Here is a 24,063-nt window from a genome sequence, read left to right as displayed (position 1 = left end):
TATATGTGTGTGTTTATATGTATGTGTGCATGCATATTGTGTATATGTGTGTGCTTGTCTATATGCATGCTTGTGTGTATATTTGTGTGTATGTATGTGTATATGTATATATGTGTGCATGTATGTTTTCTCTCTGTATATATATGTTTATGTGTGTGTATATATTTGTGTATATATGTGTGTTTGAAAACACACATTGTGTATATGTGTGTTTTCCAGTGGTTTTTGAGTTATGCTAATCCCACAAACGAACATTACATTTTTATTTATATAGATTATGTATATATTGGTGTGTATATATATATGTGTATGTATATGTGTATTTGTGAGTTTATATGTGTACACGCATATTGTGTATATGTGTGTGCTTGTCTATATGCATGTTTGTGTGTATATGTGTGTGTACGTATGTGTGTATGTACATGTATATGTGTGTATGTATATGTATGTGTGTATATGTGTACATTTGAGTGTGTTTGCATATATATATATATACGTGTGTGTATGAATGTGTGCATGTGTATATGTATATGAGTGTATGTGTATATATTATGTATTTTTCTGTTTTTAAGTCTGTTCCACTGGGGTTTTGTGTATGTGTGTGTGTGTGTGTTTAGGGGTGATGGACACTCGTTGGACTGTTAGGCGTATTGTGTCCAAATTTGGTGTCAATTCGTCCAGTGGTTTTTGAGTTATGCTAATCCCACAAACAAACATTACATTTTTTATTTATATGGATTATAGACTATATAATACATTATATTGTTAGGCATATTGTGTCCAAATTTGGTGTCAATTTGTCCAGTGGTTTTTGAGTTATGCTAATCCCACAAACGAACATTACATTTTTATTTATATAGATTATGGATTATAGACTATGTAGTACATTATATTATTATATATAATGTTTTATGTATATAAGGCTATGTTTCTGTATTTTATGTATGTAAGGCTAACTTTCAGTGAGTCGAGCAAAGTTAACCATCTGAACTGACGAGTTCCTGCAATAATGAGTTTTTGTAGGTTTTTTCGGGCTATATGGCCATGTTCTGGAAGCATTCTCTCCTGACATTTCGCCTGCATCTATAGCAAGCATCTTCAGAAGTTGTGAGACCTCACTACCTCTGAGGATGCTTGCCATAGATGCAGGCGAAACGTCAGGAGAGAATGTCTCTTGAACATGGCCATATAGCCTGAAAAAACCTACAACAACCCACTGATTCCAGCCATGAAAGCCTTCGACAAGACATCCTGCAATAATGTTACCTGGTATTTGTTAAATGAGTTTTAAATGTTTGTTTATGTTTTGTTGTAAGGTTGGTTTTATTGTTTACTGTTTACATATGGTTGATTTGTGTTTTAAAATGTTGTGAGCCGCTTTGGGTCCCGTTTGGGGAGAAAAGTAGGATATAATATTTATTATTATTATTATTATTATTATTAAATGAATATTATAATGATACTATTGGGATTTATAGTTTGCTAAAGGCCAATCGGAATGCCCTCTTGGAGAGATGTAGTTGCACTGTCCAATGGAGGGAGATATATTAATTAGCTACTTGGAAGTATTGCACACCAGCCTTCCAGAGGATGGGATATAAATATTTATTATTATTATTTAAGTGAACATTATAATATTATTGGGATTTGTAGTTTACTAAGGGCCGATTGGAATGCTCTCTTGGAGAGATCCATTTGCAAGGTCCAATGGGGGGAGAAATATTCATTAGCTACTTGGAAGTATTGCACACCAGCCTTCCAGAGGATGGGATATTTATTATTATTATTATTATTATTATTATTATTATTATTATTATTAAAGTGAACATTATAATAAGAATATTGGGAGTTGTAGTTTGCTGAGGGCCAATTGGAATGCTGTCTTGGAGAGATCCAGTTGCACGGTGCGCCCTTCCCTTTCCGCTGCAGTGAAGGACAAGCGCTGGCCGGAGCTGGACGTGTCCCGACAGAAAGCCTACGTGATGCGCCTCCTGGACGGCCTGGAGGTGGTCAGCCGGGAGAAGCGGCTCAAGGGGGCCCGGGCCATCCTCTACCTGGCACAAGGTACGCGGGAATGTATGGGGAATCCCAAGTGGCAAAGCCAAAGCAGAAGCATTGAGCACCAGCCACTCCAGGAGCAGAACCAATGCTCGAAGCAGTTGCAAAAGACTCACTAGGTAGGAAAGTCAACTCAGGGACTAGTTACCTATCTCTCTAATTCGCTAACTTGCAGCAGGCATCTTGTCTCTCTCCATGCTCACAGGAGGAGAACAAATATGGTGCGCTTGGGGGCTTGGCATGTGTCCCTGAGAAGTTTCAGTCTTAAGAAGGAGATAGGAGGAGAGAAGAGAGAGGAAATCCCCGTTTCCTTTTCTTTTTTTCATTCCTTCCATCTTTCCTTCCTTTTTCCTTACTTAATTTTTCCTTCTTTTCTTTTCTTTTTTATTCCTTCTTTCCTTCCTCTTTTCTTCCTTCTTTCCTCCCGCCCTCCCGCCATCCTTTTTTTCTTCCTCCTTCCTTCCTTCATTCCTTCCTTCTTTCCTTTTCCCTTCTTTTCTCCATTCCCTTTTCCTTCTTTCTTTTCTTCTTCCCTTCCTTTTCCCCTTTCCCTTGCTTTTCTTTTTTCCTTCCTTGTTTCCTTCCTTCCTTTTTCCTTCCTTCCATCATTCCTTCCTTTTTTGCTCCTTCCTTTTTTCTTTTCCCTTCCTCTCTTTTGCCAATCCATTCCCTTTTCCTTCTTTCTTTCCTTTCTCTTCCTTAATTTTCCCCTTCTTTCCTCATTCCTTCCTTCCTTCCTTTTCCACTATCTTCTTTCCTTCCTTTTCCCTTCCTTCCATCATCCCTTCCTTTTTTGTTCCTTCCTTTTTTCTTTTCCCTTCCTCCCTTTTGTCATTTCTTTCCCCTTCCTTCCTTCCTTCCTTCCTTCCTTCCTTCCTTCGTTTTTCCCCTTCCTTCCTCTTTCCTTCCTTTTCCACTTCCCTCCTTTTCCCTTCCTTCCTTTTTCTTTCCTTCCATCATTCTTTCCTTTTTGTTCCTTCTTTCCTTTTTTTTTTTTTCCCTTCCTCCCTTTTGTCATCCCTTTCCCTTTTCATTCTTTCCTTCCTTCCTTAATTTTTCCCCTCCTTCCTTCCTTTCTTCTTCCTTTCCTTCCTTTTCCCTTCCTTCCATCATTCCTTCCTTTTTGTTCCTTCCTTTTTTTCTTTTTCCCTTCCTCCCTTTTGTCATTCCTTTTCCTTTTCATTCTTTCTTTCCTTCCTTAATTTTCCCCCTTCTTTCCTTCCTTCCTTCCTTCCTTCTTGCTTTTCTTCCTTTTCCCTTCCTTTTTCTTTCCTTCCATCATTCCTTCCTTTTTGTTCCTTTTTTCTTTTCCCTCCCTCCTTTTGTCATCCCTTTTCCTTCTTTTCTTCCTTCCTTAATGTTCCCCTTCTTCCTTCCTTCTTTCCTTCCTTCCTTCCTTTCCTTCCTTTTCCCTTCCTTCCATCATTCTTTCCTTTTTATTCCTTCCTTCCTTTTTTCTTTTCCCTTCCTTCCTTTTGTCTTTCCTTTCCCTTTTCCTTCTTTCTTTCCTTAATTTCCCCCCTTCTTTCCTCCTTCCTTCCTTTTCCCCTTCCTTCCTTTCTCCCCTTCCTTCCACTCATTTGATGCCCTGCTTTCCTCCTGATATGGGACCCCTTTTCTCCGTGTTTTTAAGAATGCAATCTAATTAATTCCCGGCTTTTCCTCCCTTTCCAGGGGTCTTTGGCGACTGCGACTCGGAGGCGGAAGTCCTGGACTGGACGCGGCGCAACAACTTCCTTTTGTACCAAATGGGGACCTTCACGGCCTTCCTGGAGCTCCTCAACATGGAAATCGCGTAAGACAAAATCCCTCTTCAAAGACCTATTATTATTATCAATAACATTATTTGTATTTATATCTCTGTGTTTCTCTCCAAAAGGAGATTCACAATCAGCTGGCATTCAGTACCAGTTGCGTTCCCTCCAAATTAATATTTCCTCTCTCTGTTTCCTAGAATTTTTAAATACCATTTATATTTCATTCTGATTTAATGTTTTTATATTTTAAATTGTATTGAATTGCTTTTAATGTCAATTGTTTTTGAGTGGGCTGGTCCAGAATGTCACAAAAAGTCAGAAGTGAATGAATAAACAACTTTTGAGTCTCCTGGTGGAGAAAAAATTTGGGGTATAAATAAGCCACATCATAATAATCTCAGTCCTGAGAAAAATAGCTGGGTATTAATATAAATATAAGAGCAGTGACAGTTTCCTTGTAATAATTAGAAAGAAAAATAGACAATTGGTCCCAGTGAAAACTCCATTTTTCCTACTTCCAACAGACCTCACACCTCTGAGGATGCTTGCCATAGATGCAGGCGGAACGTCAGGAGAAATGCCTCTAGAACATGGCTCTATAGCCCGAAAAAACCCACAAGAACCTAACTAACTCCATTGTAATTCATACAATAACTTCACAGTGATCTTCAAATTAGTGGATATACATTTGTTATACCTTTACTGCCACCTGGTGTCCAGAATGGTGAATTGCATGGTTTGGTTTATCAATTTAAAAAAGTTTAAATAAATAAATAGTAATAATAGAAACATAGATTTGGAAGGGGCCCCAAGGGGCAATAACTATTATTATTATTATTATTATTATTATTATTATTATTATTATATAATAATAATATATTATTATTAATATAACAATATAATAATATAATAATATATTATTAAAAATAATATAATAATAATAATAACAACAACAATAACAATATAATCATAGACTCCTAAATGGAAGAGTCCCCAAGGGGGACTTACAAAATAATAATAAAAACATCAACAATAACAATATAATATATTCATGGAATCTTAGAGTTGGAAGAGACACCAAGTGCCATTAAATAACAATAATAACAATAATCTCATAGAATCCTAGAATTGCAAGAGACCTCAAGAACCATTAAAAGATATTATGGTAAATACTACTACTACTACTACTACTACTAATAATAATAATAGACTCATAGAATCCTAGAGTTAGAAGAGACCCCAAGCCATTAATAAATGTGAATAGTACATAGTAATAATAATGATGATGATGATGATATACTCATAGAATCCTAGAGTTGGAAGAGATCCCAAAGATCACTAATAAATATTAATAGTAAATAGTAGTTATGTACTTACTTAGGCGATCCCTCATTCTCCGAGTAGGAAGGTTTTCCAGGATCAGTGTCCTGGCGGTGGGTCCATAGGTGACTGTGGAGCCCTATTCTTGATCTATATCTATATCTTCTCCCACAGTGAGGGCATTGGTTTCCAGGTGGAATGCGGTCCCGGTCGGAGTTGGCTTGATGCGCCTTTCTCTTGGCACGTTTCTCTCTTTTACCCTCCATTCGTGCCTCTTCAAATACTGCAGCACTGCTGGTCACAGCTGACCTCTAGTGGAGCGCTCAAGGGCCAGGGCTTCCCAGTTCTCAGTGTCTATGCCAGAGATTTTAGGGTTGGCTTTGAGCCCATCTTTAAATCTCTTTTCCTGTCCACCAACATTCCGTTTTCTCTTCTTGAGTTTGGAGTAGAGCGACTGCTTTGGGAGATGGTGGTCGGGCATCCGGACAATGTGGCTGGTCCAGCAGTTGATGGCGGAGGACCATCGCTTCAGTGCTGGTGGTCTTTGCTTCTTCCAGCACGCTGACATTTCTCTGCCTATCTTTCCAAGAGATTTGCAGGATTTTCCAGAGGCAGCGCTGATGGAACTGTTCCAGGAGTTGCATGTGACGTCTGTAGACAGTCCATGTCTTGCAGGCGTAGAGCAGGGTTGGAAGGATAATAGCTTTATAGACAAGCACCTTGGTCTCCCTACGGATGTCCCGGTCCTCAAACGCTCTCTGCTTCATTCAGAAAAATGCTGCACTCGCAGAGCTCAGGCGGCGTTGAATTTCAGTGTCAATGTTGACTTTGGTGGAGAGGTGGCTGCCAAGGGAGCGGAAATGTTCAACGTTTTCTAATGTTACACCATTAAGCTGTATCTCTGGCATTGGAGAGGGATTGGCTGGTGACTGCTGGAAGAGCACTTTGGTTTTCTCGATGTTCAATGACAGGCCGAGCTTCTCGTATGCTTCTGCGAAGGAGTTTAGAGTGGCTTGTAGGTCTTCTTCTGAATGTGCACAGACGACGATGTCATCAGCATATTGGAGTTCTATAACAGATATTGTAACCTTGGTTTTGGCTTTCAGTCTGCTGAGGTTAAATAACTTGCCACCTGTCCGATAGACGATTTCCACTCAGGTGGGCAGCTTCCTGTCAACAAGATGAAGTAAATAGTAGTAGTAATAATAATAATAATAATAATATACTCATAGAATCCTAGAGTTAGAAGAGATCCCACGGGCCACTAATAAATATTAATAGTAAATACTTATAATAATAATAATAATGATATACTCATAGAATCTTAGGGTTGGAAGAGACCCCAAGAGCCATTACATAATAATAATAATAATAATAATAATAATAATACTCATAAAATCAGATTTGGATGAGACTCCAAGGGCCATTAAATACAATTAATCATAACAGTGTTCATAATACAATCCTTATAGATTTGGAAGGTCCAACCAGCACAACCCCCATCTTGCAGGCAGGAAGACCCAACCAAAGCCCTCCCAACAGATGGACATCCAGCTTCTACTAATAGTAATAAGAATATTTGGATCTATTAAATGTTGGTTGCTTTTCCTGTTGTTTCTGGGAGTGTTGAGCTGAATTGGCCTTCTCTTGAATCCCAGCAACAGCCAGGCTTGCAGCAGCGCTTTGAGGAAGCCGGCCATCTCTCTGGCCGATAGCACCGAACTCAGGTGAGTCCAAGATGCAGGTGCGTCTTTGCAAGTTATGTAATCTTCTCCGGTAAAGAAGTGCTGGTCCTTGGCAAAACTACAACTCCTAGGGGGGTCCATTGCATTGAGCTAGGGCTGTTCAAGTGGAATGCAAAATGCATTTTTGCACATTCTTTAGCCTTCTTTGCTAAAGAAGCGCGGGTATGCTGAAAACTACAACTCCTGAGATGTTATTACATTGAGCCAAGGTAGTTAAAGTGGAATGAAAATGCATTTTTGCAAGTTCTTTAACTTTATCTGCCAAAGAATGTCGGGTACATGGAAAACTACAACTCCAAAGATTACATTTCAGTGAGTCAGGGTGCAAACTACAACTCCAAAGATTACATTTCAGTGAGTCAGGGTGCAAACTACAACTCCAAAGATTACATCTCAGTGAGTCAGGGTGCTTAAAGTGGAATGAAAAACACATTTTTGCAAGTTCTTTAGCTTTCTCTGGCAAAGAAGTGCCTGTCCTTGGCAAAACTAGAACTCCCAGGATTGTATTACATTGAGCCAAGGCAGCTCAAGTGGAACGAAAGGCACATTTTTGCAAGTTCTTTAGCTTTCTCTGGCCAAGAAGTGCCTGTACTTGGCAAAACTAGAACTCCCAGGATTTTATTACATTGAGCCAAGGCAGCTCAAGTGGAACAAAAAGCACATTTTTGCAAGTTCTTTAGCTTTCTCTGGCAAAGAAGTGCCTGTACTTGGCAAAACTAGAACTCCCAGGATTGTATTACATTGCACCAAGGCAGTTCAAGTGGAATGAAAGTGCATTTTTGCAAGTTTGTTAACTTTCTCTGCCAAAGAAATGCGGTACTTGACCAAACTACAATTCCCAGGATGCTATTGCATCGAGAAAAAGCACTTCATGGAAAATGAAAAAATCATTCTTTGCAAGTTTTTTCCCTTTCCCTTTCAAAGAATGTCAGGTACTTGGCAAAACTACAACTCCCGGGATTCCATTGCATTGAACCAAGGAAGCTCAAGCAAAATGGAAATGCATTTTTGCAAGTTCTTACACCTTCTCTGATAAAGAAGGTCTGGTTCTTAGCAAAACTGCAAGTCCCAGGATTGCAATGCATTGAATGAAAAAATCATTTTTGCACATTCTTTAGCCTTCTCTACTGGTACTTGGCAAAACCACAACTCCTGGGATTCCATTGCATTGAGCCAAGGCAGTTCAAGCAAAATAAAAACGCAATTTTTTTGCAAGTACTTTGTCTGCCATGGGAATGCAGGTACTTGGCAAAACTACCACTCCCAGGGATTTATTACATTGAGCCAGGGCAGTCAAACGTGGAATGAAAAATGCATTTTTGCAAATTCTTTTACCCTTCTCTGCCATAGCAGTGTTGGGTACTTGGCAAAACTACAACTCCCAGGATTCAATTGCAGTGAGACGAGGCAATTCAAGCTGAATGAAAATGTATTTTTTTGCAAGTTCTTTTAACTTTCCCTGGCAAGGAATGCCAGGTACTTGGCAAAACTACAACTCCCATGACTTCAATGCATGGAGCCAGGGCAAGTTTGCATTCATTCTGCCGTGTAGATGTACTGCCTAAGTTAGCTCACAAAGTACTTAACTTTTATTTGCAAATAAAATAAATAAAATAAATATTTGCCTCCCTTGGAGAACAGTTGCAAGCCTCCCAGAGGTGTCTTTTTTGGAAAAGGGGTGGACATTCTCCATTGTTTACACATCACAGATGTTAGGGCGTGTAAAAAATCAGTTCGTAAGTGTGTTAACTGAAAATGCAATGCAGGAAACTGATAGGTTGGGCTACATCTGAGAGGCTAGCTGAGCCTGGGACTTTTGGCAACAGTTACATTTTTAGGTTTGGGCTGTGCAGAGAAAGAAAAAGTTTTGAGTTCTTGAGACCATTTGAATCTCTCTCAAAGGACATTGTGTGAGTCAATGCAACTGTGTTCACATGACTGCATATATGTTGCTCTGCATTACGAAGAGTAAACTTGTTGTCGAAGGCTTTCATGGCTTGAATCACTCAGTTCTTGTGGGTTTTTTCGGGCTATATGGCCATGTTCTAGAGGCATTTCTCCTGACGTTTCGCCTGCATCTATGGCATGAGGATGCTTGCCATAGATGCAGGCGAAACGTCAGGAGAAATGCCTCTAGAACATGGCCATATAGCCCGAAAAAACCCACAAGAACTGAGTAAACTTGTTGTTTTTTACTGAAGTAGCATATTTTCTGTGTCTGGCAATACAGTGTGTGGACTGATCAAAGCATGAACTAGCTGTGATTTTCATTCCGCCACACCCGAGACTTGACCTTCCCTCTTTGTTTCTTTTTCCTAACTGAAAATGCAAAGTGGGAAGCTGATTGGTTGGGCTACATCTGAGAGGCTAGCTGAGCCTGGGACTTTTGGCAACAGTTACATTTTTAAGTTTGGGCTGTGCAGAAGATAGCAGAGTGTGAGAGAGAGATTTGAGATCTTGCTTCATGAGCTGCTGGAAGGACATCTTCCACTTGGACACCTAAAGACTGTACACATGACAGTATATATGTTGCTCTGCATTACGAAGAGTAAACTTGTTCTTTACTGATCATCTGCATGGCATATTTTCTTTCTCTGGCAAGACAGAGTGTGGAATGATCAAAGGTGTGATTTTCATTCCACCCCAGCACAGACTTGACTTTCCCTCTTTGTTTCCCTTTCCTGCACCAAGGGTCATCCTGAGCGTCATGTACCTGATGGTGGAGACCCTGCGCCGGGAGACGGACACTGACCCTCCAAAGTGGGCGGCCGCCCGGGAGACCTTTCGCACTGAGCTCAGTGAGGCTTGAGACCTATATTTCCCATTGAAAATGGATTCATTTATGGGGTGGTTTCCTCTTTGGAGGGATGTCTATAGCAGGCGGGGGCCAACTTTGTGTAGTTTCCCATGAGAATGTCCCTGACGGGTGTGGGAATGATGGTGTACTCCCTTGTATTGCTACCAGAGAGTTCCCAGGATTTGGGGCTTGAAAACAACTCTGCACCTGCAGAAGTTAATGAGCAAATAGATAGACGGCAGGGGATTAGTCAAAACTGACAAGCCCGAACAGTGGCTTCGGTGCTCTGCCAGGCTCTGACAGAAAAAGATAAGGGAATCTCAATTAAAGCGAAAACAATTTCTGAGTGCTTGGGATAGCTTAAAAAGTCCCAAGTATAGAAAATGTAGCCAGATGAAGCATCGTTTGGAATCAAGTTCTCATCCTTGTTTCATGGAAGCCAAGCTTGGCAGATTCATGCTTAAATATTTCTTGTTTCATGGTTCTGACTGTTGGACTTTATGATTGCATACTCTTGCGTTGAATTAATGTTTCCTGGTTTTCTGGATTATATTAGAGAAGCGTGGACTTTATTTTCATGGACTTTGCTGAACTTTACTCTGGATTATTTTGTTCCTGCTTCTCTTATTACCCAATTGGATTTACCTATTTCTTTAAAGTGCTTTTTTACTTTGCTGCTTTTTAATTATCTCCAATAAAAGGATTGTTTTCCTATTCAACGTGTGGTGTTTTAAAGTCAGATGGCTTTTCCTGTCCTGGAGTGCAACATTTCCTACTTGACAGATGCACCTATCTTTTGGGCTGCTTGGGTCAACAGCAAGCTAGACTATTAATGGTTGGGAGCTCACTCCAACCCGGTCAGTAGTGATTTAATGCAGCTTATTTATTATTTACAGTTTCCTGGTTTTCTGGATTATATTAGAGAAGTGTGAACTTTGTTTTCATCGACTTTGCTGAACTTTACCCTGGACTATTTTGTTCCTGCTTATCTTCTTACCTAATTGGATTTACCTATTTCTTTGAACTGCTTTTTTACTTTGCTGTTTTTAATTATCTCCAATAAAAGGATTGTTTTCTGTATGGTGTTTTAAAGTCAGAGGGCTTTTCCTGTCCTGGAGTGTGACATTTCCTCCTTGACAGATACACCTATCTTTTGGGCTGCTTGGGTCAAAGGCAAGCTAGACTATTAATGGTTGGGAGCTCACTCTAACCCGGTCAGAAGTGATTTAATGCAGCTTATTTATTATTTACAGTTTTCTGGATTATATTAGAGAAGTGTGGACTTTGTTTTCATGGACTTTGCTGAACTTTACCCTGGACTATTTTGTTCCGGCTTATCTTCTTACCTACTTGGATTTACCTATTTCTTTGAACTGCTTTTTTACTTTGCTGTTTTTAATTATCTCCAATAAAAGGATTGTTTTCTGTATGGTGTTTTAAAGTCAGAGGGCTTTTCCTGTCCTGGAGTGTGACATTTCCTCCTTGACAGATACACCTGTCTTTTTGGGCTGCTTAGGTCAACAGCAAGCTGGACTATTAATGGTTGGGAGCTCACTCCGACTCGGACTGGCTTCGAACTCATGACCTCTCAGTCAGTAGTGATTTAATGCAGCTTAATTATTATTTACAGTATTTATATTCCACCCTTCTCACCCCGCAGGGGACTCAGGGCGGATCACAATACACATATACATGGCAAACATTCAATGCCATAGAGACACACAACATACATAGACAGACAGATGCACATGCGATTTATTTAACTTTCCAGCTTCATGCTTTTTGAATTTCGGCCACCGGGGGAGCTGTCGCTTCAGCATCCACTTGTGACGCCGATGGAGTACTTCCTCATTCTTTTGCATGCTGCTGGAGAGTTTTATGGCATCGTAAATTATTTAAATTAACCTCCCCAAATTTCGTACTTGACAAATGCAACTGTCTTTCGGGCTGTAAAGGTCGACAGCAAGCTAGATAAACGGTTGGGAGCTCCCTGTTTACTCGCACCTGCAAAAACTGGGGAAGACAGAGAAGCGTACCTTGCAGGGACGTTGTGAAGAACATGGCATAGGGACCTTCCTGATGTTTGGTCTCCTTTTGCAGGCTCTCCGTTGCATGGCGAGGAGCCCTTTGCCCTGTTGCTCTTCACGATGGTGACCAAGTTCTGCAGCGGACACGCTCCGCACTTTCCCATGAAGAAGGTCCTGCTCCTGCTCTGGAAGGTCCTCGTGGTGAGCAAATGCAAACACACTTGGTTGTTGAAGGCTTCCGTTGCCAGAATCACTGGGTTGCTGTGAGTTTTTCGGGCTGTATGGCTATGTTTTCGAAGCATTCTCTCCTGACGTTTCGCCTGCATCTGTGGCAGGCATCCTCAGAGGTTGTGAGGTCTGTTGGAAACCAGGCAAATGATGTTTAGATATCTGTGGAATCCAGGATGGGGGGAAGAATTCTCTATACCAGGCATGGGCAAACTTGGGCCCTCCTTCCAGGTGTTTTGGACTTCAACTCCCACAATTCCTAACAGCCTACCGGCTGTTAGGAATTGTGGGAGTTGAAGTCCAAAACACCTGGAAGGAGGGCCCAAGTTTGCCCATGCCTGGCTTAGAATATTTCTTACCAGTTTGGTTTAGTAATGATATTTAATGCTGTTTCAATATTTGTACACTTGCATATTCGAAATTGTATGCTGATGTTTTTGTGTTTAATGCCACTTTGAGTCTTCTGTGGGAGAGATTAAGCAGGGTGTAAATAAATATAATAATAATAATAATAATAATAATAATATCCTTCCTTTCATCCTTCCTTTCAATTATTTTCTTCCTTTCTTTCATCCTTACCCTTTCTTCCTTTTGTCCTTTCTTTCTCCGTCTTTCTTCCAATCTTTCATCTTTCCTTCTTATTTTCTTCCCCCCTTTCTTCTATAATCCTTTCTTCCTTTCGTTCTTTTGTCCTTTCTTCCTTCCGTTCTATATTCCTTCCTTTTGTCCTTCTTTCTTTCTTTCTTTCTTTCTTTCTCCCTTTCATTTTTTCTTCCAATCTTTCATCCCTCTTCCTGCCTTTCCTCCTTCCTTTCTTCCAATAATTTTCTCCTTTCTTTCTTCCTTATGTACTTTTGTCCTTCCTTTATCCTTTCATCCTTCCTTTTGTCCTGCCTTTCATCCTTCCTTTATTTCATCCCTCCTTCTTTCCTTTCCTTCCTTCCTTCCTTCCCCTTTTTTTCCATCTTCTCCTTCCTTCCTCTCCATCTCTCTTTCCTTCCTTCCCTCTCTTTTTCTCTCCCTTCTTCCATGTTCTTTCTTCCCTCCTTTCTTTCCTCCTCCTTTCCTTCCTTCCTTTCTGTTTCTTTCCATCTTCTTTCCTTCCTTCCTTCGATCTCCTTCCTTCCTTCCTTCCTTCCTTCCTTCCTTCCTTCCTTCCTTTTTTCCTTCCTTTCATCACCCCTTCCCTCCTCCTTTCCTTCCTTTGTCCTTTCATCCTTCCTTCCTTTTGTCCTTCCTTTCATCCTTCCTTTCTTTCACCCCTCGTTCTATACTTTCTTTTCTCTTCCTTTCCATCTTCTCCTTCCTCCCTTCCTCCTTCCTTACTATCCATCTCTCTCTTTCCTTCCTTCCCTCTTATTTCCTCTCCCTCTTTCCATGTTCTTTCTTCCCTTCCTTTCTTTCCTCCTACTTTCTTTCCTTTTCCTTCCTTCCTTCCTTCCTTTGCCCTTTCATCCTTCCTTGCTTTTGTCCATCCCTTCATCCTTCCTTTCTTTCATCCCTCCTTCTATCTTTTCCTTCCTTCCTTCCTTCCTTCCTTCCTTCCTTTGTCCTTCCATCCTTTCTTTCATCCCTCCTTCTATCCTTTTCCTTCTTTCCTTCCTCCCTTCCTTTGCCCTTTCATCCTTCCTTCCATTCTTTCTTTCATCCCTCCTTCTATCCTTTTCCTTTCATCCTTCCTTTTGTCCTTCTTTCATTCTTCCTTTCTTTCATCCCTCCTTCTTCCTTTTCCTTCCTTCCTTTCTGCCTCCTCCAGTTCACCCTGGGGGGCTTTGAGGCCTTGCAAGCCCTGAAGATCCAGCGGCGCCTTGAGCTGGGCTTGGCTCCTCTGCCGGAGGACAGCATCCAGGTGGTGCGGCGCATGCGGGCCGCTTCTCCCCCGGCATGCGCCATTGAGCTGGTGGAACAACAGCAGCAGCAACAAGTTGCACCTCCAAAGCGAGGCCATCGCAGCCGGAGGGTAAGAGAATGCGACATTGGGACAACTTTGGCCCTCCAGGTGTTTTGGACTTCAACTCCCACAATTCCTAACAGCCGGTAGGGGCTGCCACGTCACAGTCCACTTGTGACACCGAGTCCTTGATAAGAGTACTTCCTCATTCTTACGCACGCTGCTAGAAGGTTTTATGGTGTCGTAAATTAGTTAAATTAGCCTCCCCGCATAAAACGGTACCTAAATTTCCTACTTGACAGATGCAACTGTCTTTCGGGCTGCATAGGTCAACAGCAAGCTAGACTATTAATGGTGAGGAGCTCACTCCGACCCGGGCTGGCTTTGAACTCATGATCTCTCGGTGAATAGTGATTTAATACAGCTGGCTACTAACTAGATGCGCCACGGCCCGGTCAATACAGTCCTTTGCAACGTGTACCCAGGCCTGGGCTTTGATCTGCTGAACTGTTCCTGGGTTATCAATGTCATTTCCCAATTGGTTCTATCCCAAAAATGTGGGAAAAGTTGATTAAACTGCAAGAACTTTGTTTTTTTGGGAGGGATATCATCCTCCCGTTTTGCAGTGAGTATCTCAACCAATTCAACATACTTTCATGTAGGAAAACAAAGTTTCTGGAGCATAACAACTCCTGTTGCACTCCAAGACAGGAAAAGCCCTCTGACTTTAAACACCACACTTTGAAAAGGAAAACAATCTTTTATTAGAGATAATTTTTAAAAAAGCAAAGTAAAAAAGCAGTTTAGAGAAATAGGTAACTCCAATTAGGTAAGAAGATAAGCAGGAATGAAATAATCCAGGGTAAAGTTCAGCAAAGTCCATGAAAACAAAGTCCACACTTCTCTAATATAATCCAGAAAACCAAGAAACATTAATCCAGGGCATGACTACGTTCGTAGTCACAAAGTCCAATAATCAAAAACATGAAACAAGAAATACTTAACCATGAAACAAAGACAAGAACTTAACTTGATTCCAAACGATGCTTCATCTGGCTACATTTCCCGTACTTGGATCTTTTATCCCCTCGTTAAGCTATCCCAAGCACTCAGAAATTGGTTTCGCTTTAGTTGAGATTCCTGTCAGGGTGAAAATTCGGGGTGCTATGCGCAGCGGGTGAGGTTACTAGATCACACAGACACAAATCAGGACACTGCAGTCTTCCAGTTTCAAAAATAACATAAAGTTTACTAAGTACATCTCAATACACGTCTACTTCTAAGCGGGCAAAATCAGGAACTACAGAGCACAGCTTCAGTACAGTTTCAGAACATCTGCTTATCAGGCTCTCTGGCTGTAAGCCAGATACTCCCTATTTCTTCCCAGCCAGAGAAACTCGTTATCTAACTTCTGTCAAGGTCTCTTCTCTCTCTTCCTCTCTGTCTCTTACAACAACAATTCCAACACATAATTGAACATAACAGAATCCATCTTGAATACATATGAACACCATTCTTAATAATATAGAAACACATTGAAAAAACATACATGCATACCTTCAATAATCCTGACAATTCCCTTATCTTTTTCTGTCGAAGCCTGGCAGAACGCCAAAGTCACTGTTCAGCTTGTCTGTTTTGACTAATCTCCTGCCATCTATCTATTTGCTCATTAGCTTCTGTAGGTGCCGAGTTGTTTTCAAGCCCCAAATCCTGAGAACTCTCTGGTAGCAATACAAGGAGTACACCATCATCCCTACACCCATCAGGGACATTCTCATGGGAAACTGTTGGGGTTCAGCCTGTGTGTGAAACTGAACCTGATTCTCTGATTGTATTTCCTGATGCCAATGTAGATGTCAATGTGAATTCTGAGGCCAATTTGGATGGTGATGGTTTGAGTAGTGAAAATCCTACAGCCTTGGAAAGCGAAAGTCAAGATTCCCATTAGAACATGCATTCTGGGCTGAGCGGAGACGTTTCATTCCCTTTTCCTCCCAGTCTTAGTTCTCCAGAGAATCTCACACCTGGCCTGCCTAATGAGGCTAGGCGGGGGCAGATTTGGCATAGCTGGGGAGAAGCACAAAGTTTACGTAGATCAGCTAGATTGAGAGAAATCCAAACAAAAACTTCAGGCGTGTCTCGCAATAGATTTCTCGGCCTTAAGTATGCCTGGCCTGAATGCAGCTTCAGACCAGGCATCGTTCCAGATTCATGTGCAAGCTTTTGTAGACCTCCTGCTGATTCAAGTGGCCTTGGTCCTCAGAGGTTTTCTAGTTGTTCCAAGTACGGTTAGTGGATTGCTAACAGGTTCCAGGATTCAGCAGTTTTGCTGTGGGTTTTATGATCTTGTTTATGGACATTTCTTGTTGCTGATTCTTACTGTGACTTTTTACCTTTGCATTTTTCCTCTATTTTGTACTCATCTTTCATCAATAAAGAAGGATTGTTTTCCTTAAGTCAAGTGTGGTGGATTGTTCTAGTTTTGTAGTTGGGGAATCAATGCCTATCTTTCTCCCTTTTTCCGAACGCAGCCGCTGGTGAAGCAGGACAGCCTGGACCTGTACAACGAGAGGGACCCCTTCAAGACGGCGTTGGAGGAGGAGGAGCCTGAGGAGGAGGCGGAGCCCGAAGATCTGGAGGGCGGGGCCCTGGGCCTCGTGGAGGGGGGGCTGGACCCCATGGAGGGGGAGCCCCCCCTCGCCCCGGCCCCCCCACCACAGCCGCCACGGACCCCCCTCGAGAGGGTCGCCTTCCCCCGGGGACTCCCCTGGGCCCCCAAAGTCAGGTAGCGCCTCTCATTCATTGATCGATTGATTGATTGATTGGATTGGATTGGACTTGCATGGGGATACAGGCCATCCCCAAGTTACAAACATCTGACTTGCAAATGACTCACAGTTAAGACCGGAGCTGAGATAACAGGAAGTGTGAGGAATGCTATATATTAGTAGTAGTAGTACTATGTTGTATTATATTATTATTATAATATTATTTTTATTATTATTTTACTGACACAAAAACACAGTATGTCACAGCAAATGAGATCTATATGCTGGATTTTGTATCACAAAATCACAAATATTTCCCAAGCATCTAGGACTGTGATTTTTTTTATTATTATTATTATTATTATTATTATTATTATTATATACATGCAGTCCACGAGTTACAAACATTCAGTTTGCAAATAACTCACAGTTTTGAATGGGGCTGAGACAACAGGAAGTCTTATATGTTATTAGTATTATTATATTGTACTATATATATCATACATACACACAAACATACACATACAGCCTGGCCTGATTCTGCAATGCAGGAAAAGCACACTTTGATCCCTCCCGGCAGATGGCCACCCTGTTTCATAGAATTCCAAGGGACCCCCAAAGGCTATCCAGTCTGACCCACTTCTGCAAAGCAGGAGAAGCACGATCCGATCCCTCCCGACAGATGGCCACCCAGCTTCGTAGAATTGCAAGGGACTCCCAACGGCTATCCAGTCTGACCCACTTCTGCAATGCAGGAGAAGCACGATCCGATCCCTCCCAATAGATGACCATCCAGCCTCATAGAATTGCAAAGGAACCTCAAGGGCTATCCAGTCCGAGCCACTTCTGCAATGCAGGAGAAGCACGATCTGATCCCTCCCGACAGATAGCCACCCAGACTCATAGAATTGTAAAGGACCTTCAAGGGCTATTCAATCTGATCCGCTTCTGCAATGCATGAGAGGCACAATCCAATCCCTCCTGACTGATAACCATCCAGCCTCATAGAATTGCAAAGGACCCTCAAGGGCTATCCAGTCTGACCCACTTCTGCAAAGCAGGAGAAGCACAATCTGATCCCTCCCAACAGATGGCCACCCAGTCTCATAGAATTTAAAGAGACCCCCAAAGGCTATGTAGTCCAACCCCCTTCTGCAATGCAGGAGAAGCACAGTCCGACCACTCCTGACAGATGGCCACCCAGTATCATAGACTTGCAGGGTACTGCAAAGGCCATCCAGACTGACCTTTTGCAATGCAGGAGAAGCACAATCCAATGTTTCCCTACAGATGACCACCCAGCCTCGTAGAATTGCAAGAGACCCCCAAAGGCCATGTAGTCTGACCTTCTCTGCAATGCAGGAGAAGCACAATGCAATCCCTCCCGACAGATGTCTGTTGTGCTGCCTTGTCTTCTTAACGCTCTGCTTCTCTTCCAGACAGAAGGACATCGAGCATTTCCTGGAAATGAGCCGGAACAAATTCATCGGCTTCACGCTTGGACAGTGAGTCTGGGGCTGCCTTTGCTTTGCCTTTGGAAAGAAGTGCTTTGGATCATAATAATAGTCATAATAAATCATAGAAACACAAGAGTATTACTGATTACTCTTTTCTCCTCCGCTTTTTCTTCCAGGGACACGGACACATTAGTGGGTTTGCCGCGTCCCATCCACGAAAGCGTGAAGACCCTGAAACAGGTGAAGCGGCTCTCGTTGGCGATGGTTACGATTTCCTTTCCTAGGGTGCAATGACTTAGAGTTCATAGACCTATCATAACACTATGTTCCTGGGTTATCAATGTTGTTTCCTAACTAAAGGCATGGGAAAAGTTTATTAAAGTTTGTTATGACTTGCTAAACTTTTATTGTGCTTGTCATCCACGATTTCCTGCAGTAGGCATCCGAAACACTCACCAAAATTCCAATGTAATTATTGATGGCAGGTCATCATCATCACTTCCTGACTGTGAGAGCTGTTCAGCAGTGGAACTCTCTGCCCAGGACTGTGGTGGAGGCTCCTTCTTTGGAAGCTTTTAAACAGAGGCTGGATGGCCATCTGTCAGGGGTGATTTGAATGCAATATTCCTGCTTCTTGGCAGAATGGGGTTGGACTGGATGGCCCACCAGGTCTCTTCCAACTCTGATTCTATGATTCTATCATCAACAACAACAATAACAATAGTAATAATCATCCTGGAAAATTAAACCTGCAAAAGTAGACGTTTGTCTGCATAGACTTGAAAGAGACCCCCAAAGGCCATCCAGCCCAACCCTTTACTTCCATAAAGGAAGACACAATCAAAGCCTTCCCGACAGATGGCCATCTAGAACAGGGGTCCTCAAACTAAGGCTCGGGGGCCGGATGCGGCCCTCCAAGGTCATTGACCTGGCCCTCGCTCAGGGTCAACCTAAGTCTGTATTAAATGTACTTTGACCAGTATCTGGCCACTTGGAGTGCCTCTCTCATTTGGTATCAGCCATTGATATCAGCATTGGTATTAGCAAGCGAGAGTCCAAAAGTGGCAGGCTCAAACCCAGAACCTCAACCAATGGCTGATACCAAATGAGAGCTGGGCACACAGAGGACTGGGCAACTTGGAAGGCGCTGAACAGACTGCGCTCTGGCACCATGAGATGCAGAGCCAACCTTCAGAAATGGGGCCACAAAGTGGAATCCACAACATACGAGTGTGGAGAGGAGCAAACCACTGACCACCTGCTGCAATGCAACCTGAGCCCTGCCATATGCACAATGGAGGACCTCCTTGCGGCAACACCAGAGGCACCCCAAGTGGCCAGATACTGGTCAAAGGACATTTAATCAACTACCAAACTCACAATTTTCGTATTTTGTCTGTTTTTTTTTTTTTTTTGCTTTGTTCTGTTAGAAATGTAATATAATCCACTGGTTGCACTGATACGATAAATAAATAAGCCATTGATTGAGGTTCTGGGTTTGAGCCTGCCACTTTTGGACTCTCACTTGCTGAGGTGTCCCAGCGAGCGTCTCTGTAGATCTTAGAAAACTATTTCTAATTCTGTAATGACTCGAAAGCACACAACAACAATAACAATCCTATCTCATTAGCCAAAAGCAGGCCCACACTTCCCATTGAAATACTAAGAAATTTATATTTGTCTAAATTGTTCTTCATTTTAAATATTGTATTGTTTTTAAGTGTTTTGCACTACAAATAAGGTATGTGCAGTGTGCACAGGAATTCATTCATGTATTTTTCAAATTATAATCCAGCCCTCCAACAGTTTGAGGGACTGTGACCTTGATCTAGACTCTATAGGAAAACCTCTACTACAAATCCCAGGATTCCTTTGTTTACCTTTTAAGCCCATGAGGGTCCTTGATACGGATTTTGCATCATTCCCAAAAGGAAGTTCATTTGGGGAAGAGTTCCTTACCTCTTGTTTGCATTTTCCGTCCTCAGCACAAGTACGTCTCCATCGCGGAAGTGCAGATCAAGAGCGAAGAGGAGATGGAGAAATGCCCCATGTCGCTGGTGAGCGTCCCTTCGGCAGATGGGAGTTGGAGTCCTTTGTTTTTGCAAAGGGGAACAGGAAGGGAGGGGTTAATTGATACAGCGTGGAGGTATGGATAGGGGTTCTGCAGATGATAATCATAATAATAGTGATAATAATACATCTCATCCTCAAGTGCAGCCAGGTGCAACTCTGGATATGGGTTCTGCAGGTGGTTACGATAATTATGATAATTGCTTTTCTCATTCTGGGTTCAGCAGTAAGACATTATTATTGTTATTACTTCTCAACCTCAAGCGAAATGAAATGATGGATACGGGTTCTGCAGATTGTTGTTGTTGTTGTTTATTATTATTTCTCATTTTTCAAGGACAGCCAAGTGCAACTATGGATATGGGTTCTGCAGTAAGTAGTAATAGTAATAATAATAATTTTATTTCTCATCCCAAGTAAAATTATGGATGTGTGTTCTACAGTAAATAATAATAAAAGCTGACACGATATGAGGATTTAAAGATTGAAGTGCAAAGCGGTCCCAGTGGTGATCTGCACACTGGGTGCAGTGCCTCAAGACCTTGGCCTGCACTTAAACACAATCGGCACTGACAAAATTACCACCAGTCAGCTGCAAAAGGCCACTCTACTTGGATCTGCACACATCATGTGCCGATACATCACACAGTCCTAGACACTTGAAAAGTGTCCAATGTGGGATCCAATACGACAGCTAGCAGAGTGGACTTAACTTGTGTTTCAAATAATAATAATAATAATAATAATAATAATTGCATTTCTCATTCTTCAAGTACAGCGAAGTGAAGCTATGAATATGGGTTCTGTTGTTGTTATTACTGTTCTTCAGGTACAGCCAAGTGCAACTGTGGATATGTATTCTGCAATAAATAATAATAATAATAATAATAATAATAATAATAATTTTATTTCTCATCCCCCAGTGAAACTATGGATGTGGGTTCTGCAGTAAATAGTAATAATAATAATAATAATAATAATAATAATAATAATAATAATAGCATTTCTCATTCTTCAAGTACAGCCGAGTGAAATGATGCATATGGATCTGCAGTTAATAATAATAATAATAATGATAATAATAATAATTGTGTTCCTCATTCTTCAAGTACAGTCATGTGAAATTTATGGAGATAGGTTCTGCCAAAATAATAATGATAACTTCTCACCCACCTCTCCTCACTGCTCAAGGTGGGGCACAACATAGTTAAAAGCACATTACTATAAAATATTCAGTAAAATAGATAAAATGCTATAAAATACAGATATCAAAATACACAAAACAACGCTTAAAATACAGCAAGAGCAGGACGAGACTTTAAAATCCATTCTTGAATATTGTTATGGAGTTTTGATGTTACTTTTGTGAGCCTGGGGAGTAAACGCTTGGTTTTTGCACTGCCTGTACGAGAAGTTACTTTTAAAGAATGCAAACTTCTATTTCTTCCTATCAGGGGGAAGAAGATGTGCAGGAGACGCCGTGCGAGACGCTCTACCGGGTGATGCTCTACAACCTGCCTCAATACATGGTGAGCATTGCATTGCATTGCTTTGGATGGCATTGCATTACGTGGAGGACTTGTTTATTCTTGAGTTGAAAACATGTTTCTGTGTATCTGTGTTTGTACACAGATCCAACATGACCAACAGGAAAATTGTTGTTCATTCGTTCAGTCGTTTCCAACTCTTCGTGACTTTATGGACCAGCCCATGCCAGAGCTCCCTGTCGGCCGTCACCACCCCCAGCTCCGTCAAGGTCAATCCAGTCCCTTCAAGGATCCCATCCATTTATCTTGCCCTTGGTCGGCCCCTCTTCCTTTTTCCTTCCATTTTCCTCAGCATCATTGTCTTCTCTAGGTGACCTCATGGACCAGTCCACGCCAGAGCTCCCTGTCAGCCGTCACCACCCCCAGCTCCTTCAAGGTCAATCCAGTCCCTTCAAGGATGCCATCCATCCATCTTGCCCTTGGTCGGCCCCTCTTCCTTTTTCCTTCCATTTTCCCCAGCATCATTGTCTTCTCTAGGTGACCTCATGGACCAGTCCACGCCAGAGCTCCCTGTCGGCCGTCACCACCCCCAGCTCCTTCAAGGTCAATCCAGTCACTTCAAGGATGCCATCCATCCATCTTGCCCTTGGTCGGCCCCTCCTCCTTTTTCCTTCCATTTTCCCCAGCATCATTGTCTCCTCTAGGTGACCTCATGGACTCTTCCATGCCAGAGCTCCCTGTCGGCCGTCACCACCCCCAGCTCCTTCAAGGTCAATCCAGTCACTTCAAGGATCGCATCTATCCATCTTGCCCTTGGTCGGCCCCTCTTCCTTTTCCTTCCATTTTCCCCAGCATCGTTGTCTTCTCTATGCTTTCCTTTCTTCTCATGATGTGGCCAAAGGACTTCATCTTGGCCTCAGGAAAATACTGGAGGGTTTTTTAGGGGGAATGGACCTTGGATGCTGGGAGTTGTAGTTCACCTGCAATCAAAGAGCATAGCGAACTCATCCAATGATGGATTTGGACCAAACTTGGCATACAGACCCAACAGGACCAACTTTGAATACTGACGGAACAGACCCAGAATGATGGAAGTTGTAGTTTTCCCACGTCGTTATGCGTTTCCTAATGGAACCATTCATAAACCCAAAATCTACTTGAGTCCCCTCCTGCCTGGCAGAAGGGGGGTGGACTTGATGACTTTTAGGGGTCCCTTCCAGCTAGTCTACCTATCTAATCTAACCTATCTATGTAGCCATGTATCTAATATGCACGTGCAATCCATGGTTCTAAAGTATTGTCGAAGGCTTTCATGGCCGGAATCACTGGGTTGTTGTAGGTTTTTTTGGGCTATATGGCTACGTTCTAGAGGCATTCTCTCCTTACGTTTCGCCTACATGTAAGGACATCTAATCACCTCTCAACAAAAGATTGCTCCAGGCACTGCCAGGCCATGCAATGCTAATCAAGGTGGTCAGTTGAAACATTCACACCTAGCTCCAGCAGACAAGAGTCCTTTGTCCCACCCTGGTCATTCCACAGATTTATAAACCCTTTTTCGTAGTTCCAACAGACCTCACTACCTCTGAGGATGCTTGCCATAGATGCAGGCGAAATGTCAGGAGAAAATGCCTCTAGAACATGGCCATATAGCCTGAGAAAACCTACAACAACACAGTTCTAAAGTACTTACAAAACTAAAGCTCTGGTGGTGAAAACTAGGGGGCGGTGGTGCTTTGCTTCTACAGTGTTGCTAAAGTTCTGGTGGTGAAAATTTCAGAACTCTAACACAACTTTCAAAATTTCATTATAAATGGCAGTTCCTAATAGGTTCTGTCATAAAAATATCCAATGATGAAATAATAATGAAATTTAGAAAGTTTTGTTAGAGTTCTTAAATTTTCACCACCAGAACTTTAGAAACACTGTAGAAGCAAAGCACCACCGCCCCCTAGTTTTCACCACCAGAACTTTAGTTTTGTAAGTACTTTAGAACCATGGATTGCACATGCCTAGATCTAACTATCTATCTATTATGGCAGAAGAGGGTTGGACTGGATGGCCTTTAGGGATCCCTTCCATCTCAAGGAGTCTGGGCGTCTTATCTATCTCATCTTATCTATTATGGCAGAAGGCGGTTGGACTAGATGGCCTTTGAGGGTCCCTTCCAATGGTAGGATTCCATGAAAATGTAGGAACAGGGGAATGGGATGCCAGTACTATCCTCACATTGTATGCGTCTTGCCTCTTGTTTCTGCAGATCGCCTTGCTGAAGATCCTCTTGGCTGCAGCGCCGACCTCCAAAGCCAAGACCGACTCCATCAACATCCTCGCCGACGTCTTGCCGGAAGAAATGCCGTAAGTCATAGATTCGTAATATTTATTTGTCGTGTCAGGGCAACCAGTCAATTATATTAAATTTCTAACAGAACAAAGCAAACAAACAGACAGAATA

At 42.1% G+C, this 24,063-nt stretch overlaps 1 protein-coding gene across 1 annotated transcript in view; it reads left to right on the top strand.

Moving 5' to 3' along the window:
• The window catches only part of STRIP2 (striatin interacting protein 2), a 53,783-nt gene that overhangs the window by 16,044 nt on the left and 13,676 nt on the right, over window positions 1-24,063 (top strand). The window contains exons 4-15 of the mRNA XM_067469371.1: window positions 1,930-2,064; window positions 3,733-3,853; window positions 6,794-6,862; window positions 9,572-9,678; window positions 11,778-11,905; window positions 13,689-13,892; window positions 16,358-16,611; window positions 18,034-18,099; window positions 18,228-18,291; window positions 20,037-20,108; window positions 21,576-21,650; window positions 23,869-23,966. Of these exons, the coding sequence (XP_067325472.1) occupies window positions 1,930-2,064; window positions 3,733-3,853; window positions 6,794-6,862; window positions 9,572-9,678; window positions 11,778-11,905; window positions 13,689-13,892; window positions 16,358-16,611; window positions 18,034-18,099; window positions 18,228-18,291; window positions 20,037-20,108; window positions 21,576-21,650; window positions 23,869-23,966 (1,393 nt within the window). The remainder of the gene's footprint in view (window positions 1-1,929; window positions 2,065-3,732; window positions 3,854-6,793; window positions 6,863-9,571; window positions 9,679-11,777; window positions 11,906-13,688; window positions 13,893-16,357; window positions 16,612-18,033; window positions 18,100-18,227; window positions 18,292-20,036; window positions 20,109-21,575; window positions 21,651-23,868; window positions 23,967-24,063) is intronic.

The sequence above is a fragment of the Anolis sagrei genome, chromosome 5 (assembly GCF_037176765.1).
Source record: "Anolis sagrei isolate rAnoSag1 chromosome 5, rAnoSag1.mat, whole genome shotgun sequence".
NCBI lineage: Eukaryota > Metazoa > Chordata > Lepidosauria > Squamata > Dactyloidae > Anolis > Anolis sagrei.
The sequence above is the reverse complement of the archived record's forward strand: the minus strand, read 5'-3'. Positions and strand labels throughout refer to the sequence as shown.